The following is a 21,388-nucleotide window of genomic DNA, read 5'->3' on the forward strand; positions in this document are numbered from 1 at the left end:
ACTTAGCCCCACTGAAGTTTTGAACCTTCAATTTGTAAAACAACACAGTATCTGCAAAGTGCAATAAAGTCAAGCACAATAAAATGAGGTCTGCCTGTATTTTGGAAGCATTTAGAACCATTCAAATATATTAAATGAAAATGCCACCATTTGTTTTTTAGCTGTTTTCACTAGTCCAGTATATTTACCAAGCTCCAAAACACTAAAGGAAGAAGCCATTTAAGCGGAAGAAACTATGTGCAGAATTTCAAGAGAGAGAGAAAAAAAAATCCTGGTCTATGTTAAACACTACATTTCCAAATATATTAGTTACAGTCCTTTTAGCTACAATATGCCAGGACTTCATATTGGATCAGTTTCTTAAAGTTCATAAGCCCTACTGTATTTAAAAATTGTATGATAAATTCTGGACATAGTGACACAAATGACTGAAATTATATTCCCTGTATGTCAAAAAGAAAAGAACCTAGAACCTAACAAAACTGAGTTGCATGCCTCACTTGTCTCACTTATATTGGGTTAAGTAAGAATACTGGGTGGTTAATTCTCAATCTTGGGTGTCAGGTCATTCTAAAGTAGTTCTGGATTCATAAGCAAAGAAATTCAAAGTTATAACTGGATCAACACATCTCTCAGTGATTAATGGAACAAAAGAAGAAAATACACAGAAGATCTGACCAATATTATCAATATGAACATGACCCAAGACATTTATAGAACATTATCCTCAGTAACAGGAGAATAAATACTGTTCTTATGTGCACATGTAATATTCACCAAGATAGATCATATCAAAACTAAAAAATGAGCTTTAACAAAATTTTAAAAAATCATGAAAAGTATGTTCTTGAGCCATAATGGAACAGGTAATAAATAACAACAACAAGAACAAAAAAGGATAATCCCCAAATATTTGGAAAATAAGTAAGAGACTTCTAAATAACCCATGGTATAAAAAAGAAGTCTTTAAAAGACTTTTAAAATATCCTGAGCTGAAGAAAAATGAAATATACCATGGTCATTTCAGGGATGCAGCTAAAGCTCTGCTTAGAAAGAGACTTATAGTATGAAATTCTTCTATTATAAAAGTTAATTCTGAAATCATTAATCTGGGCTTCCACTTTCAATAACTTAAAAGAGAAGAGCAAAATAAATCCAAAGTAGTCAGAAGGTAGGAACTTCTAAGGAAAGAGCTAAAACCAATGAAAGTGAAAACAGAGGGAAGAGAGAAATCAATCAAACCTAAAGCTGGTTCTTTGAAAACATTAATAAAGTTGAAAAACTTCTATGCAAATAAGAGGTAACATAAAAATTGTCCATAGCAGGAACACACACATACACACTGATATATTAACTATAGACACCACAGAAATGAAAAGGATAATAAGGAAATCAAAACTTTGTTCTCAGAAATTTGACTCCTTAGATGAAAAAGACAATTCTTTGAACAGCATAAGCTATTAAGTCACTAAAGAAATAAATGATATGAGTAGTCATATATGTACTAAAAAAGAATTCATAGTTAAAAACCTTTCAACAAGGAACACCAAACTAGAAGGTTTCACTGGAAAGTTCTATTAAATACAGAAGAAAAAAACAGGAATCAATGAAACAGAGAGTTCAGAAATAAACCACACAGATAATCTACTAATTTTTGACAAAAGTACTAAGGCAATTCAGTGCAGAGAGGGTCATCTTTCAACAATGATATTAGAATAAGTGAATAGCCATGTGCTAAAAATAAATAACCTTGACCTGCATCTCTTACACTATACAAAAATTAGCTCATGATGAATCATACATAAAACCATAAAACAATCAGAAGAAAATTAATACTTCTGACTTGGGTTAAGCGAAGGGCTCTTAGATATGATCCAAAATCAAGTTTGATAAAAAAAAGGTTAATAAACTGTATTTTAAAATGTTTAAATTAAATTAAAATTAAAATTAAAAATGTTTATTCTATGAAAGATAGTTGAAAGAAAACAGAAGACACAGATTGGAAGATAATATTGTGAATCACAGATTTGACAATAGACACATATCTAGAGTATATAAAGAACTCTCAAAACATAGTACTAAGTAAAAAACCCAATTTATAAGAAGGGCAAAAGTGAGCCATCTCAACTGACATTATTCTAACAATACTTTTTTGTTTTGAGGTAATTATTCATATGCAGTTGTAAGAAACAGTACAGAGAGATTCCGTGATCCCTACTTCCCTTAACATCCTGTAAAATGAAACAGTATCTCAACCAGGATATACAACCACTGATACAGCCATAATATTGAAATATGCCATTACCAAAAGGATCTTTCCTATGTTCCTATATAGCCACACCCACTTTCTTCCTATCTTTTCTTGTCAGACAGTAAATTCATTGATCTTTTCAAGAAATCGATTTTTGTTTCATTTTTCTTTAGTGTTGAACTGTTTTTAATTATATTGGCTTCAATTTTTACCTTTATTCCTTCCTTCTGCTTGCTTTTGCCCTCCTTTTTTGCTCTTCTTTTTCTAGTTTCTTGAGTTTCTAGTTTCTTTTTCTAGTTTCTTGAGTTTCTAGTTTCTGAGGCAGAAGCTTAGATTATTACAATTTTGACTTTTCCTTTTTTCTAATGTAACCAGTTAGTGCAATAAACTTCCCACTTAGCTCTGCTTTAGCTGTATCCCACAAATTCTGATATGTATTTTCACTTCACTCACTTAAGTGGAAATTTTAAATTTATCATGAGATTCCCTTTTCAATGCAGGTATTATTAGAAAGGTGCTGTTTAGTTTCTAAGCATTTGTAAAATTCCCCATCATCTTTCCGTTATTTCTAACTTGATTCCGTTGCGATCAAAGAACACACTCAAAATTCAATTCCATTAATTTTGCCGAGCTTTGTTTCCTGGCCTAGGATATAGTCTATCTTGGTATATGCTCTGTGAACACCTGAAAAGAATGTGTATTATACCATTATTGGATGAAGTTTTTCATAACCGTCACTCAGATTTTGTTGGATGATACTGTTGTTGAGTTCTTCTATATATTTGGCTATTTTCTATTAATTACTGACAGTCTCCAACTATAAACGTGGATTTGTCTAACTCTCCTTTCAGTTCTGTCAGTTTCTGGTCTACGTATTTTGCAGCTCTGCTGTTTTGTGCATGCACATTTGGGTGTACTGAGCATTTTATCACTAGGTAATGTCCTTTTTATTTCTGGTAATTTTCTGTGCTCTGAAATCTACTTTATTTGATATTAATATAGCCACTTCTGCTTTCTTTTGATTAATGTTTGCATAATACATCTTTTCCTAACCTTTTAATCTGTCCATATCATTATAGTTAAAGTGAATTTCTTGAAGACCATATACAGTTGGGGCATATTTTAAAATCGGCTAATCTCGATCTTTTAATTGTTTTACTTAGACCATTTACACCATCTCCACTGTGACAGTCAATCAGTAGAAAATGGAATCTGGAGAAGACCATTATTTGTGGAAGTGTGGAAAGAAAGACCAAATGAGTAGGGCTGCTGGAAGAGAAGGGTCAAAGCAGTATATATATATTTTTTTTTCTTAAAAAAGAAACAAGCAAACAAGCAAAGAGGAAAAGGGTAAAAATACTGTAGGTATAATACCTGATGACTCATGGTCATGAAGAAGAGTGAATAGTCAGTTCCAAAGTAGAAGGACAGAAAATAAGCTGAGGTTCAGGCTGCTGGCAAGGGAGAAAGCAGTTGAGCTAGTCATTTCTGGTGGCATACATACTGGGCAGTCACTTGAGAACAAGAATAAAAGGATGGCCCAAGAGGGTAGCTGGATGCTTTAAAACGGTAGTGCCTCCAATCCACAATGTCTCCCACTCACACAAATACTATATAGCATTTTGGGTTATTATCAAATCACAGATGCTTTCTCAAAGGTATTTCTTTAAATTGCCCCTCCTCTGCTGCTATTATTAAATTCCTACCCAAGTGCAAAGCTCTCCTAACTGGTATCCTTGTTTCCAGTCTTGCCTCTCTCAAATACACAAACAACAGTAATTTATTTTAAATGCCAATTACAACAATTCACTTCCTGCTTTATATTCTCATAAATCAGTTACATGTGGTAGATATTCTTTAGAATTTAATCTTTGTCCTTCTCCTCTCACTTTACTAGCAACTTCAATTAGCATCATATGGTATGTAGACTATCAAAGGTAATGCCAAATCTCTCTCTAAAGCTCCAGAACCATAACATTCAATTTTCTACTGGATATCCTGGTCCCTCAGATACTCCAAACTCAACATGTCCATAACTGAATTCCTCTTTTCTTTGACATTTCTTTCCCTATCATTCATTATCCTCATGATTTTTTCCATCATTGCCCATGCTGTCAAAATTATATTTGATTTTTCCCTCCCCCTTCACTCCCATATTCAATTAATTACAATTCCTGACAATTCTAGCAACTTGGTATTTTCCAAATTTTTCCATTTATCTCTATTCTCACTGCCATCATCTCTTTTGGCAAAGTTACTACTTTTTTTTTTTTTAAAGATTATTTATTTATTTATTTGACAGAGAGAGAGAGAGCGAGAGAGAGAGATATCACAAGTAGGCAGGGAGGCAGGCAGAGAGAGGAGGAAGCAGGCTCTCTGCAGAGCAGAGAGCCCAATGTGGGGCTCGATCCCAGGACCCTGGGATCATGACCTGAGCAGAAGGCAGAGGCTTTAACCCACTGAGCCACCCAGGCACCCCCAAAGTTACTACTTTTTTAAGCAAATCACTACTATCCCATTCTTACCTGTATCCCTTCAATCTCTTACCAGTATGCAACTAGCACAGTCCTTCTAAATCACAAATACCAGAAAACCATTTACCACCCACTCCATCCTTACTGTAGAAGAAAGATCTAGACCAATGCTGTCCAACAGAATAACCACTAGCCACTATATGGCTGGCTACTGAGCACTTGAAATAGGTATATTCTGAATGAAGAAGCAAATATACAAATATACAATTTTAATTAATTAATTTAAACTTTATAGCTGCATCAAATAACTTATTATTCTTCCCCATAATTTTTAATCATGATAATTCTCCATAAAGAAGTGAAAAAAATTTTTTTCAAAGGGAGTAATTCTGGGGTAATACTCAGTAGTATAAGACCAGGTATCACTGGACCTTATAGTCCTTCATTATGCTTTTTACATCTACTGTATAACATAACATTCACTGAAAAGAAAAGAATATTTCAATCATTAGCTGTGCTTAGAATAGAAAGCTATTTGTTTAAACTGTTAAGACACAGAATTTTTAAGATGGGTAACTATACTGACTTTGATGGCTAAGAATGATTTATCATGTTTATATGTCATATATAGGTTTAACAGCTTAGAAGTCATACATAATTACACTGTGATATGTGTTAGAATATACTATATTTTAAAATATCACAAAATTTACAAGATGATTAATCAATAATGAAGAACCTCCCAATTAAATACTATAAACCACCACAGCAAAACAACTGCTAATCCAGAAAACAGGAAGTAAGGGAAATGGAAGATGTATAATAAACATTTGGGAGATATGAAATTTATCCCATGAGTGTTGTAAAGAGTTCATAATTTAAGAATGCCAAAGCCCAAGTGTGTTATGAGGGTCTTTCCTCAAAAGTGACATTAATTGCATATCCCACAGATGCTTATTATGTATTCTATTTATACCAAAGTATAAAATGTAGTTGAAAATATACAGGTTCAATATATTTAAGGGTGATAATAAAACACAGTTACTCTGGCCTAGCAAAAATTGTTCTTTTTAAACTTTAATTTTTGGTCTCTCTGTAAAACAGTATTATGGTACTAAATGAAAATGGTATTCAATCTGTATATTTGAATTTCTTGTGATTAAGAGTCTTTAGGACTCAAACAATACTAACTCGAGGATGGAACTGTAACTGTATTTTAGAGGCTTTTGCAAAAAATAACGCGTAAGTGATGAAACACAGGACATTCTTATTCTCATACTAAAAATGAAAATGCCAAAAAAAGCAACTCTTGGGAATTACCTTGGAAAGTTGGAAATAATATAGTCAATGTTTACTTTGGATATTAGTCAGTATGCATTGGCAGGCCCCTACAGAACTTAATTTTTTATAAGTCTAATACCCATTGATAATTGGCAAACAAAAGACAATTCAAAATATTATTTGAATTAAAGCAAGAGAAACTTTGAAGTGCAACAGGAGTAATCTTTCATAAAGTTAATGAAAAACAAGTATAAATTACCATTGGAAAATGTTATTTTATAATATCACTTACATAGAATTGAACATTTAGCTTCAAATTAATTTTGTTTAAACTAAACAGCAGGTTGACTGATTTAACATTTTGTAAGAGAAAAACCAGCTATAATTATCCAGGGGATAATGTACTCAAGTACATAAAATAACAGCCTTAATAAGCAAATTATTATATAATATACAAGATATCATAGGTAATTATTCCCATATTTCAAGATAAATATCATCAATTTATTTAAAATTAAGATAAGCTAATTTGGAATGCCTTTAGCCAATGTTAGTACAATTAATATTTTTACACTAATTAATTCTAATTTTGTTAAATAAATTTATTACCAAAATATAACAAATGTTTGAATATGGCATATCTGTCATATCAGGACATTTCCACATATAGTTGGAATAACCAGAACAAAACTATTTTTAAAAATGGAGTAATTACAAATCTTTCTCTTAGTGATAATTATAACTATATCATAATGCAGATTTTTAAAAAGAATTATTTATTTATTTTAGAGAGGAAGCAAGAGAGAGCTCATATGCATATGAGCAGGGAGAGGGGTAGAGGGAAAGAGAGAGAAACTCCAGCGGACTTCATACTGAGTGCAGAGACCGACTGGGGGGTTCCATCCCAAGACCCCGAAGTCATGACCTGAACCAAAAGCAAGAGTCAGATTCTTAACCAACTGAGTCACCCAGAAGCCTCTACAAAGCAGATTTTAATATACCATGCAACTGCTGAAGAGTGACTAGAATATGAAACCTGGAGTCAACAGGATTATAATTTCATTTTGCTATCACTTTCTTCACATGTAATAAAGACATATTTATGATTTTCTTCCCATTCTACACAAATTGTTAATACTGATAACACTTCCAACTGACACATCCATTACTGACATTTTAATCATACTGTTTTCTAATTTTGTTACAGTATTTTGGTATATAAGAAAATACTTGTTTGAAAATTTAAATTCTGTAAGAAAACAGCTGGAATACAAAAGCACATTTTAGATGGTGGAAGTTATAGATTCTGATGTCATCGTAAAGTGTAATTTTTACCAACTGAAAGTTGATTACTTTTTATTTGTCCACTTGAGGATAAAGTACTCAAAATGCAAGCTTATTGTTTTTAAGTATTAATATTGAATGTCAGCCTAAATTACCAACTTTCTTCTAGCAGGAATGGATAGCAGCATCGGCAATAATTTATATGAATATTACTTGTATGACATAAAACCAAGCACGATATTTCAATTCATTTTCATGAGGTACAAACGTACAATATTTTTTTTAGATTTAACACAAAATTAGGGACGCCTGGGTGGCTCAGTTGGTTAAGCAGCTGCCTTCAGCTCAGGTCATGATCCCAGCGTCCTGGGATCGAGTCCCACATCGGGCTCCTTGCTCGGCAGGGAGCCTGCTTCTCCCTCTACCTGTGCCTGCCATTCTGTCCGCCTGTGCTCGCTCTCTCTCCCTCTCTCTCTGATAAATAAATAAATAAAATCTTAAAAAAAAAAAAAAAGAACACAAAATTATTGTGACAAATTGCTGTAATCTGTTTCTATAGAAGTTTACTCTTCAGTTTCTACACTGTCTAGTTAGAAGCACTGGTCTAAAAGATAGCTGTGATGTTTCTACTTAAGTAGAAGCTCAAATGCTTTCGTGAAGAAAACACAAAAAGCCAGAGGTGGAAAGGTTCATGAAACACATACTACATCATATTCACAAAGCCATGACATGTTAATTGAGTGATGGTAATGCCAGATAATGATCAAAAAAGTACTGCTAAACATATCTTGAATGCTTACTACATACTGAGCACTATGATTTTTGCATATTATAACTGAATTCTCATCAGCACCCTAAGAAGTAGGTACCATTACATTTACTCCTCATTTCACATATGAAGAAACCAAGGATCAAAGTGGTTAAACAGATCTACTTCATTTCAAAGCCTATGCTTCTAACTGCTATTTCATATTATACTCATATTTTTCTCTGATGTCTAAAAGTGTCTCTGTTTCAGTGTCTCAAAGACACTGAAAGTCATCAATAGGAAATATACAGATGAGTTGTACAACTGAAGGTAGCATAAGGACAAAGGAAAATTTGACCACATGTATCCCACAAATAGAAATAAAACAATCAGATTTAGTAAATGGAGCAAACTCCTTACACCATAGTAGAGACCAATTAAGAGAATGAATGACTTCTTCAAAGATGAAAAACATGTATATTTTTAGTTAATGCAGAGGAGATTCTATACTAAAATAATGGGATAATTGAGTCAGCTATGGTTACTGCAAACCCTGGTATTGTTAGTACTGCTGAAAAATAAAGTTGCAAGGATTAAGAGTGATTAGATCATGGAATTCTATCGGGAAGGTGCTGGTGGGATGTCAAAAAAGCCCTATGAATCATTATGATGAAAAGAAAGCTGATGGAAACTAATGTCTAAAAAGGAAACTGGAACACAATGGTTTATAAATCATCTTACCCGAGTCCATACCACCACCACTGCAATGTAAAGCACCAGCTCAAAGAGATAATAAACAATAAAGCATTTCAAAGAAATGATAAATATGTCCAACATTAATTTCTTTCTCCAGTACTTAAGAACAATATCTAGAGTTTAGTAAACAATTTTTGAGGGTGTAGAATAGGCTTTTCTATTTGAATAAATAATTTCTTTGAGTGCACAATGGAGAGGAATACAGACTTCATCTCCTGACCTTGCCCTATCTGTTTTAAAGTAAATTTTTATAACTATAATCACAAACACATTAGCCAGACTTTTAAGTGTAAATGATGATTCATTAATAATTGCAGTACTGCCCAATACCCATGTTACCCACAATTTTCTCATTTCTAGTAGGAATGATGAAGCTGCTCTCAATGATGAAGTCAAGTTTAAGTCACAGAAATGAAAATAAGCACCATTAAAACCGAAAAGCAAACATCTTTACTCACAGTTCAGGGTTTCCAAAGAAGATAGAAAGCTGAGTTATAATTAGTGAAAGACTCTTTCACATGAGAACATAAAGAAAACACTCACTGATATTCTTTTCTTTGGGCTAAATAAATAGCCTCTGCTCTGGTCTGAAACCTTTGACTTGTTTGAAATTCTCTGTAATTCAAATAATGAATTCATATTTATTGAGCATCTATTATATATATCTTAATAATATCTTCTTAGTTTTCCATGTTCTAGCTGAGGGATGAAATTGCAGAAAATATCTACCAAGGAACTGCCCAGCACTAGCTATAAATGTTCTACTGCTTCAATATAAAGGATCCTTTTAGTATCTGTAGTGCTACACAATTAATTCATATTTATTAAAACTGTAATCTTTCTAATTTTCCTACCCACCCTATTAAGCCACTGAATAAGTACACATACAAACAGACACACATATCTGAGGAGTGATTGGCTCCCTTTTCTTCTGCTACGGCATGCTACAGAAGTTACATGGCTGAAGATGACTACCATGTTATGTTCACTATGAGGGACATTTATCTTACTTTTAGAAATGCACTTCCCCCCAAAATGGAAAGAACATGAATATCCTACAGGTTTGTTTATGTTTGAGGCTGGTTTCATGTGTGTATGATCTGTGTGACCCTGAACTTCTTAGATGCTTGGCTTACTGATCTGCTCTTGTCATCTTGAAATTCTTGCTATTTTTTTTTTTTTACAGGGGACATTCATTTTTATTTTGTGCTGGGCTCTGCAGATTATGGAGCCAATCCCACCTGAATCTGAATTATGACTTCACTATTTAGTATGTCTAAACACAGAGTTAGGCTTAGTTTCTTCCCCTGTACAACACTCAATTAACAGGATTGGTTTGAGTATGAGACGAAATACGGTATGTGAAAATAGTAACACAGAGCCTGGCACATAAGACATATGAAATGAAATGGAGGTGAAACAGTTCTGGTCTTACTTCTGTGGATCTGAGACATACAGAAACCACCAAGTCATAATTAGATACAGCTGAAACTTAAACTTCGGTACTTACAACCCATATATCTGTGGTGCGATTTCCAGCCTGTTCAAGTGCATATAAAGCTCAATATCATGCTTCTTCAGTAGATGATCCTGGATCTGGTTGACTTTAGTAACAATAGCAATTGTTGGCCCCAAATCCTGTGGTCTAGCAAAGGGAATGGGAGTCATCAGTGTTTCTTTCCCCTAAAAAGAGAAAAAAGGGGAGCATGTGTTATTTCAATATGAAATGAACAAATATGTGGACATCATTCTTCAATAACCAGTAACTACTTTAATCATCTCATGACGAATGCTTAAATTGTGGAATCATATGCTGATCGTCATACAGATGATTGCGCTCATAAAATAAAGGCCAGAAATACTGTCTTCTGAAGTATTTCCTACCTTATTCCCTTGACCAGTTTCTCTGGTGACATTAAGTATTTCAAGATAATTTTTGCTAGAGGTAGTAGTAGCTGCTATTCTACTTGTCTATAGTTAGTTGGTCTAATCAGCCATGGGACCTAAATGGAATGACTCTGGTAAGATATTTCTTGTGATATAAAATCTAAATATGAAAAACAAGAAATGAAAACTGTTTTACTTTGAGCTCTCAAAACTATAAAAAGAAGGCAGGAAATAAAGGAAAGTATTAGAAAAGAAGATATTTTCTGTCCTTTGATCAATTTAAATGGCTGAGTAGGAAGATTTTTAAACTCTCCAGACCAAAAATAAAGCTGAGTTTAAAAACAAAACAAAACAAAACAAAACAAAACAAAACAAAACACTACATAGGCTAACTACAACTCTCCCTCCTCCCCTTCCAAATCCCACATTAAGAAAGATGTACCTGTACTGCTTGTAATGCTTTAATGTAAACTTCAAACACCATCTCAAGTCTGACAATTTCCCCTAATATGATGTCTAAACTTTCTTTTTTTTCCCCCAAGATTTTATTTTTTTACTTGTCAGAAAGAGGGGGAGGTAAGAGGGAGAGACCGAGAAGAACAAATAGAGGGAGCAGCAGCAAGAGAGAAGCAGGCTCTCCGCTGAGCAAGGAGCCCAGGGACTCCATCTCAGTACCCCAAGGTCATGACCTGAGCCAAAGGCAGACACTTAACTGACTGAGATACCCAGGCGTCCCTATGTCTAACCTTTCTTATGTTGAGTCCTCAATTTCTACCTCTCTCCAGTCTTGAGATTTATAGCATCATTCTCTGATGACTGTCTGCTACTCCCTCACTCAACTGCTCTAGCTCAAATTTTTGTTTCTGCTTTGCAAATGCTGCTTTTTCATAGAGGTCTGATCCTAGTTTAATTCTCTATTGTATGTGATTCCCTGAATGATCTTACTCATACACAGTACTTCAACCAACATCCATTTTCCAAAGACTTCCAAATCTATATTCATGACCTAGAACCTTTCTGGGTTCCCTCTCATACATTCGTATGTTGGCAAGGAATCCTGGGTTACAAAAGGGTCTCCAATTCAGCAGACCCACTACTGAGCTTATCACTTTCTGCTCAAAAACATGTTCATCCTCTCCCCATGCCAACCTCAACCCATCCTCCAATAACAACACACACACTTTGCCAATTTTACCTCCTCAGAACCACTCAGGAGACTCTTATTATGTCTTCTCTCCTACAGCTCTACTGTTATAAACTGATTTGGGGTCCCAATCATTTCTTTTTTTTTTTTTTCAATTTATTTATTTTCAGAAAAACAGTATTCATTATTTATTCAACACACCCAGTGCTCCATGCAAGCTGTGCCCTCTATAATACCCACCACCTGGTACCCCAACCTCCCACCCCCCCGCCACTTCAAACCCCTCAGATTGTTTTTCAGAGTCCATAGTCTCTCATGGTTCATCTCCCCTTCCAATTTACCCAAAAGCACATACCCTTTCCTAATTGGTCTCACTGCCCTTAATTCAGTCTGCTTTTAAATCTAGCTTCCAAAATGCCTGGTGATTCATCTAAAACAGATATTAAATTATGCCCAGTTGCCCTCCTTAAAACTTTTCAATAGCTTCCACAGGAAAAACAAAAACAAAAACAAAAGACAAATTTTTTTTTTAAGATTTTATTTATTTATTTGACAGAGATCACAAGTAGGCAGAGAGGCAGGCAGAGAGGCAGGTAGAGAGAGATGAGGAAGTAGGCTCCCTGCTGAGTGAGCAGAGAGCCAGATGTGGGGCTTGATCCCAGGATTCTGGGATCGTGACCTGAGCTAGCAGAGGCTTTAACCCACTGAGCCACCCAGGCACCCCAACAAAAGACAAATTCTTGAGCTAGGTCTATAAGGTCTTTCATTATCTGGTTGGTCTCTACTCTTACTGTGCTTCCAGAGATCCTAGGGATGTCATTCTTTAACTTGAAATATGCCCTGCCCAGTGTTTCCATAGAGGAGCTTCCCAGTGATCTTAAAGATCTGGCTCAACTGTCAGGTCCTATTTCATCATCTTCTTCTTTACTACTACAGTACCTGTTTCTACTTCTCTGGTTCCTAAACCATGAGATCTCTAAAAGGAACATCATCTTATCATCACTGGACCACATTCAGGGGCACGAAATAAAGAAAGTAAAGCTCTTGCCATTGTAGTCTGGAGAGGAAGCCTATACAGAAAAAAATGTAGAAATCCACATAAGATCAATGACTAATCAGGCTCATAGAAAGAAAGAGGAGAGGAGGGGCATGTGTTAGCATTAGGAGAACTTTGCTGGAAGAGGTTCCATCTATCTTTCCAGGATACAAAGTCTTAAAAAGAGACGTAGTCCTTAGTACTTGCTATACTGTCTACACCAGCATCTTCAGGTCTAAGGAATGTAAAACCATACTGATTTTTTATGGCTCAATTAGTTTCTGGTCGTTTATTATAAAAATAGTAAAACCAGGATACCATTTTCTGGTTTTATTGTATCAAGTATTCTCTTCAAATGACAGGATGCTGTAATTTAAAAAAAAATTAATTCTTACTCAAATTTTTTCCTACTGATATTAAATTAAAATAATTTGGGAGAGTTCATGTTAACTGTAAGACACCATTCACATTCAAGAGACAGTGTTTACTCTGAAGTCAACTTTCCTTTAAAAATGAACAACTCAACTTTTTGCTTATTTTAGTTATTATTTAGTTATGTAGTTATGTAGTTTAGCCAAACGTTGTGTGGCTGAATACCATACTCGGTGGGATGAAGGCACTGAGCTCAGGCTGGGTTTCTAACAACCATGTGGGAAATAGATCACTATACCTAGTCATCTTCTAAGGGTCTTGAATAAACACACTTCTGTAGAGATACAATCCCTGGCTTTGGAGAGACCTAATCCTAAATTAGCCTGTTAAAAAGGTTTAATTTAATGAAATCATGTAATCCATTTCCAGGTTGAAGAGAATGAGTTGTCACTAAATCAACACCCTATGTGGTTCATTTATCAAATACTGAATGGAGACTCATGTGTAGCTTAAGAACTACAGACTTACATAAATTGTAGTTTGAAAAGATTTCCCCTGTGCTCAGAATACTTACAATAAAATTGCTTAAATTTAAGAAACTCACAAGTAAGGCTCATGATCACTTAAATGGTAAACAGCTTATCTAACGATGAAACCAAAAGAGAAAATTTTAAAGTTAATATAAGATATTCCTTATCTTCAGGATTTATCATCATAAAAATGCTATTTGCATTTAACAAATATTATCATATGGGATAGCTCAAAGTACCAATAAAACTAGCAATCTTCCTAACCATTTATTAAGTGGTACTCAAAATGTACTCTACAGGTTGGTGCCAGTCCACAAACTGTTATAAGGATTCAGCGAGATAATTCTACACCATTACGGAAAGCAACATACTGCTTTCTTCATGAAGAAAGTCGTCTTATGGGAAGAGTGTCTGCTGACCTAGGCAGCACACACAGTGATGGAACTGAATTGTCAGGGGAACTAGAAGAACTTAAAGAGAGCAGTATATTCATTTCTCAAACTTCTTTTAATAAAGGTGATAGAATCAAGACAAAGAATAAAAAGAGGAGCATGAAAGAGGGATTCACTACATATGCTTTATAGAAATGTATTATTCATTGATATATGCAAGTAGCATAAATGCTCAGAGGTCATATCTATGTGGTTTTTTTTTGACAAAATGAAGAAATATCCTTTTTTATGCTGTCTTAGCCATTTCCATGAACTTGACTCAGTGATATCAACATGAATGGGTAAAACTGAAAAGTAGTAATCTCACATCTTTATCATTTGCTTTTGTAGATACTGTGAATCAGTTATAAAATACAAAATGACCACTGCATAAAAAGATCATGTTTTAATTTAAATGTATTCAAATACTTTTTGCTCAAAATTTTGGTTTTTCACATAAGTCCATGACTTCATCAAATCTCCTGTCAAGAACAAATATAAAGTAATTGTTCTACAACATGGCAGTTCATCAAATATGCTTATAAGTTTCACCTCTAATAAGCCTTACTAAATGTAACATGTTGATATATTACTAAAGACTTTATCACCTAGGTTGAAGATCAGCAAATTTTCTCTGTAAAGGCCAGATAGTAAATATTTAGGCTTTATAGGTCATATAGTTTGTGCTGCAACTAGTTAACTTTGTAATGAACCATTACAATGAGCAAGCAGCGACAGACAATAAGGAAACAAACAGGCATGGCTATTTCCCAATAAAACTTTTTTATGAACATGGAAATTTGAATTCCATAGAATTTTCATATGCCACAAAATACTATTCTTCTTTTCATAGTTTTTCAGCCATTTAATAATGTAAAAGCCATGCTTAATTCCCAAGCTGTATAAAAACAGCTGGCAGGCCAAATTGGCCTGCAGGCAGTAGTTTGCGCCCTGATCTAGACCAAAGGCATAAAACACATTAGTTATCCATTTCAATTTTTAAGAGATGGAATAAAGTGACAGAATAATATATGGTTTCTAAGCAGAATGCAATCAGTTGTACCAATATAAAATAAATTAATCATATAGAAAAAATATACCAAAAACTCTTAATGACATCCCTTTCCAGAATAATTGGCATTTTTCTAATACTGTATAATGATAATGAAAACACCATATGATCTCTAAGTTAGCATATATGTTTGTTTAAAATGTCAGTTAACTCAGCAATTCCACTCCTAGAGAAATGCCAAGAGCATTGAAAATATATGTAGACATGAAGTTTATACACAAATGTTCACAGCAACATTATTCTTAATAACCCAAAAGTGAAAAAACCCAAATGTCCATCAACTGATGTATGGATAAACAAAATGTGGTATATCCACACGGTGAAATATTATTTGGTCACGAAAAGGAGTGAAGTACTGATGAATGCTACAACAAGTATGAATACCAAAAACATCATGCTAAGTGAAAGGAGTCAATCACAGAAGGCAACATATTATATGGTTCCATTCATAGGAAATGTTCCACATAGGCATGTTCATAGAAAGCAGAAGTACATTAGTGATGCCAGCGACTCTGGGAAATGGAGCAAATGCAGAGTGACAGCTAATGAGTATGAGATTTCCTTTTGGGGTGATGAAAATATTTCTGAATCAGATAATAGGGACATCTGCATAATCTTGTGAATATACTAAAAACTACTAAATTATACACTTTAAAGGTGAATGGTATGGGATATCAATTATAACACATAATAAAAATTACAGTTAAAAAAGAGTAAAAGAGAGTAAATGATAAATGATGGTATTGAAACTAAACTGTGTAAATTCAGTAGAGATGTATTAGTAAAAATAAGATAGCCTATTTCATACAGAGTTTGTCTATGCACTTCAGTAACAAAATGTCTATCAACTCACATGTGTAGCAACAGATCAGGCAGATAAATGTACTTGTCATTCAAAATTTGTAATAATATTTCAAGTCAGAATCTCTATTGCACAGATAATATACATATAAAATAAAATTCCCATTTATGTGAAATTTTTTATTTTACCTTTATATACCTGCCAATATTATTAGCAATATGGCTTAGATCCCCCATTCAATCTTATTTCATAGATTTTTAAATTTGGGGTTTTTTTTAGTAGTAATAATGAAATGTTCCTACTTATTGAAATCATTTGTTCCCTCAAATATATTGAAAAGATCTGTACTGTAACACTTACCTTTTGACCATCATGCTCAAAAGTAGAAAACCAAGGTTCAGCAGTTTCCATAAGCTGTGAGAACATTGCACTAAAAATTAGAAAAATAATACAGTATTAACGTTAAACCCTCACTGAAGTAGAGATGGTATAAAAAATAAGAATAATAGAAAGTTTTTGTACTTACTAGGCATCATGTTCCAGATACTCAGGGTTCAAAAGAGTTTTCATTTCCTCACTTAAAAAAAGCAATACAAATAGTCAAAATGTATAATTTTTTAGTAGAAGGAGATGCATAAGTTGCCTTATTCTATACTCATAAGCCAACTTTCATACAGTGTGCAAATAAAAAATCATCCCTTCTAAATAAAAAAGCTATTTCATTAATAAATGAAATCTTTTCTTTCTATAAAGATCAAAAACAAATTAGGTGCCTTGTCTGTACCACAATGAACTAACTATCTAATTACTCCAAATAACCACTACAAAAATATATTCCTTGAATGTGCCTGATCTAGAATAAATTGATTATGCCACAATCTGTCACTTGTTTTCCAAAACAAAACAAAACAAAACAAAACAAAACACTTATTTACTGGTCATATATATCCTATCAGAATATTATTTTCTTTCAATGGCTTCCATTTTTATTGTATTTTAACATCCATTAATTTGCGATAATACCTCTTTCAAATCTATTTTAGTATTGTTTTTACCTTTCAATGGCTTGAAACTGCCAAAAAGGCATGTACAACTTATTTAAAAGCAATTTTCAATTATCTGTACTTTCCTGTGAAGCATATTGTAGACACATGCTTTTAAAAAGATAAAACTGGCATGAAAACAGGATCCCAAGATTAACTTCATCCTTACCATACTTTAGAATAACTGAAGAAAGGAAAATTAAGACATGGTCACTCTAGTCAAATGCACAAACTCATATTTGTATAGAGAAACTCGAGAGAAACTAGAAAATACTAATCTATAATATAGTAAACAAAGGCTAATTTAACAAAGGCTCTAATTTATGCTCAGCAAAATGGATGGCTATATTTGATTAATAACTGTAGAGATAAATACATAAAATGTTATGTGTTAATTTTTTATGTTCTGCACATAGAACGGTTAACCTATGGAATACTTTTGAGAAAGTTTTATCATCTCACAGTCTCTAGTCCCAAGATACTGGCTGGCTGCCTCTCTGGGCCCTCAGTTACTGCATCTAAAGTGGAAATAAATTCTAAAAATTAGCCTAAGTTAAATATAATTACTAAAGTTACTTGCTGTAAAGAATAAATTAATGTATCTCAAAAACATGACAAGTTATTTTTGTTTATTTACAAGACGGGGGTTCATGACCTGAACTCAGTGAAACCTTGTGAGGAGAAAGGATCTTACAGACAAGGTTTTCATACAGCCAACAGTGAAAGAATCATTAGAGGATGAATATATGATATGAATATATCATATATATATGAATATCATCAGTCGTTAGCTCTTTGCCATCTTAACAAAAATTTCCTCTTCTTGATCCATTAGTTATATACCTTCCTTTGCCACAGATCTAAGATTTTCAAAGTCATTTATGATTCTAAATTTGTCCCATAGCTGAGCCAGGACTACAACTATTATGTGGAATTAACAATCAGCCATATGAAACACAACCAAATGTTTATAATTTACAAAAGTACCTTCAATATAAAAGATTCGGAGGTTAAAATGATTACAGCAAGGCTGAAAAAAAGAGAAGGAGCTCAAATAAAAACTTGCCTTGGTTGGGCAGACTCACTGGCATGAAGAAAAGCTTGGTGGTCACAGTGGAGGATAAAGACTATAGGCGCTAACAGCTCGTGCATTCCCTGAAACATACGAGCAGGAGAAATGAGAGGAGGAGGATGCTGAAGGTCCACCAGTGGACAAACTAGGCTCAGTTAAATGCTTCTTCAACTGATCCTCACCACCAACATTTCCATATTTCATTGAAATGCATAAAATGAAAAGCTACAAAATGAGATTTTATTTACTTTTAGAATTTGATTCCAATTCAACCACAGCACAAATTCTTCTTTAAAACATGGAGAGCAGTTCTCTTTTAAATGACACAACAAACAATAAATTGGCATGGTAGACAACCTTGCACCTGTCAGTTGCTTCACGATCTGTACTCATAAATATGAATTTCATTTATGCAAATTATAATCATGAGCTACAGTGTAAAGATCTGCAGTAAGAAGGGCAACTAAGAACTGTAGACCTAAGGAAATTACATCCAATGTTTTCATTATATAATGGCTCAAAATTAGGATGTCTGTAGATTTAGGAAGAGCTGAAGTCAGCTAGCTGGAAATGTTGGATAATAAAAGAAACAATCTTTAGCAGGTATAACAGCAAACAGTTTTCAAAGTACGATTTCGACATCTTTAATCTGAAAACTACCATAGTTTTTTTTTTTCCCTGTCTACTTCAACTATAAGTTTACTGTTCAATTTATTTAGTGAATTCACTGATTATATATTTTTTCCTTATATTGGTGCTCACCTGTGGATTACATGAATAAGCACAGAAGCAAAAAACTACATTGGTTATAAGTTGTCTCTAAAAAAAATTATAAAAATTCATTATTTATCTATTATTGTAGAGAATAAGGCATTCCACATTAGTAGTCTGCCTTGTTAACTGCAAGATTTTTTACCCCTTAAGCATCTTGTTTTAGCAAGTTAAAAATAGATTATAATCTTTTCTGCCTCTTAAAGTAAGTAAATTATATTTTCATTTTGCTTAATAACTATGGATGATCTTTAATTTTAAAAAACAATACAAAACACCACCTTAATAAGAAATAAAAAAAAATATGAAAGCAAAGACAAGACATAGTTTCATGGGTGGAAGTAGTGACTTCCCATGATGGAAGGGCAGACACACAACTTTCTGTACATTCTAGAAGTACCATGCCATTCTTAAAAGCTAGTGATCATCACAAAATAATATCAAAGTAAACTCCATCAGAGTTCATTTGTAAGTTACCACTAGACTTGAATTAGGACTCACTGACATTTGTATAAAACAATTTGTGACACACCGACAGCTTTCTGGTGATTAAGACAAATTACCGTACACCATTTCAATCTTTTTAAGTAACAATTTCCTTATTAAACAAACTTTGAGAGGACTATTTGACTATCCCTTAGAGGAACACGGTAGACACAGAAAAAATGGAACTAAGTGCTAAGTATGCTTTAAAATCATCATGAGGTATTTATTCTCCTGGAATAATCTCTAATTATTCCAAAAACCAAGTGCCATAATTTAATGATCAAAGTAATAGCAAACTACTGTAAGAATTACTATAGATACAGAAAAGAAAAAAAAAAGACAAGGAGAAAGAAAGGAAGAAATGGGAGGGAGAAGGAAGGCAGGCCAGGCTGGCCAAAAGAAAGAAATATTAAAAACTAAATTAAAAATTAGATATCTTGGGGCGCCTGGGTGGCTCAGTGGGTTAAAGCCTCTGCCTTCGGCTTGGGTCATGATCTCAGGGTCCTGGGATCAAGCCCCACAGCGGGCTCTCTGCTCAGCGGGGAGCCTGCTTTCTCCTCTCTCTCTCTGCCTACTTGTGATTCTGTCTGTCAAATAAATAAATAAATAATCTTTAAAAAAAATTAGATATCTTTGTGGTAATCTTTTTGCCTTTTTCTGTGACTTCCTCAGGATAAAGTCCCTAGAAGGAGAATTTCTGGGTCAATGAGTAAAGAAACTGGTTCAAGTTTCTTATATATACAATTAAGCTGCTCTTCAGAAAGGATTCCCTCACTTTAGGGCATAAAAATTGCCACTTCACACATCTTAACTTATACTGTTTTGTTTTGTTTATGTTTTTTGAAATCCTATAAAACTTCATAATCAAACAGTTATTTTACCCTATTTAAATGCTAGTGAGACTGACAAAAAATTTTATTGGCCATTATCATTTAATGAATTGCCCATTTTCTCCTAATGAAGAGTTCCCTTTTTCCTGATAATTTGTTACAGTTCTTCACCAATTCAGGATATTAACCTGTAGTCATTTTTGTTATACCTTCCCACGTTTATCATTTGTTTTTTAATTGTAAGATCCTATGTCATCATGAAGCTCCATACTTCAAAACTATCAGATCAATACATCATCCTTCATGGCTTCCTATTTTCATGCCTGAAAAGGCCTTCCTTATATGGAGATTAGGTGAGTACATAGTTTTCTTTATTATAGCTAATTCTTAACTGTTCTGGCATTTAGTTTTGTTCTGAAGAATAAACTTGTATTTCTCTCTGCAAAAGAGTTCAACTAATTATTGAATAATCCATCTTCTCCTAAGAGTTTTGAGATGTTGTCTTTACCATATACTGAATAGTTGGTGCTCGTTTTTTCTTGGCTTTTATTGGTATTCCATTGCTTTGTACATTCTTTTTAAAATTAATTATTTTTTTATTATGTTATGTTAGTCACCATACAACACATCATTAGTTTTTGATGTAGTGTTCCAAGATTCATTGTTTACATATAACACCTGGGGCTCCATGCAATACGTGGTTTGTACATTCTTTTTTTTTTTTTTTTTAAAGATTTTATTTATTTATTTGACAGAGAGAGATCACAAGTAGGCAGAGAGGCAGGCAGAGAGAGAGGAGGAAGCAGGCTCCCTGCTGAGCAGAGAGCCCGATGTGGGACTCGATCCCAGGACCCTGAGATCATGACCTGAGCCGAAGGCAGTGGCTTAACCCACTGAGCCACCCAGGCGCCCCGTGGTTTGTACATTCTTAACAAGAACTTCACTACTTTAATGACTTCAACTGTAAAATATTCTATTCTTCCATATTTTATATTCTTTTTCTCAAAATTATCTTGCCTGTCCTAATTTAATTAGAAGGTAAACTTTAGTGTCATTTAAATAAAAGGCTAATCAAAATACTGCAATTTTATTGGCACTGCATTAAAATTAACTTGAGG

The 21,388-nt window shown here is 33.7% G+C and overlaps 1 protein-coding gene across 4 annotated transcripts in view; it reads right to left on the reverse strand.

Annotated features, from left to right (window-relative positions):
• Positions 1–21,388, reverse strand: part of TBC1D5 (TBC1 domain family member 5) — a 555,945-nt gene that overhangs the window by 197,171 nt on the left and 337,386 nt on the right. For all 4 annotated transcript variants that reach the window (XM_044252521.1, XM_044252518.1, XM_044252519.1 and 1 more), the window contains 4 exons: positions 18,178–18,266; positions 16,595–16,645; positions 16,429–16,498; positions 10,305–10,477 (listed from right to left, as the gene is read on the reverse strand). In XM_044252521.1, coding sequence (XP_044108456.1) covers positions 10,305–10,477; positions 16,429–16,498; positions 16,595–16,645; positions 18,178–18,266 — 383 coding nt within the window. The remainder of the gene's footprint in view (positions 1–10,304; positions 10,478–16,428; positions 16,499–16,594; positions 16,646–18,177; positions 18,267–21,388) is intronic.

The sequence above is a fragment of the Neovison vison genome, chromosome 6, assembly GCF_020171115.1.
Source record: "Neovison vison isolate M4711 chromosome 6, ASM_NN_V1, whole genome shotgun sequence".
Lineage (NCBI taxonomy): Eukaryota > Metazoa > Chordata > Mammalia > Carnivora > Mustelidae > Neogale > Neogale vison.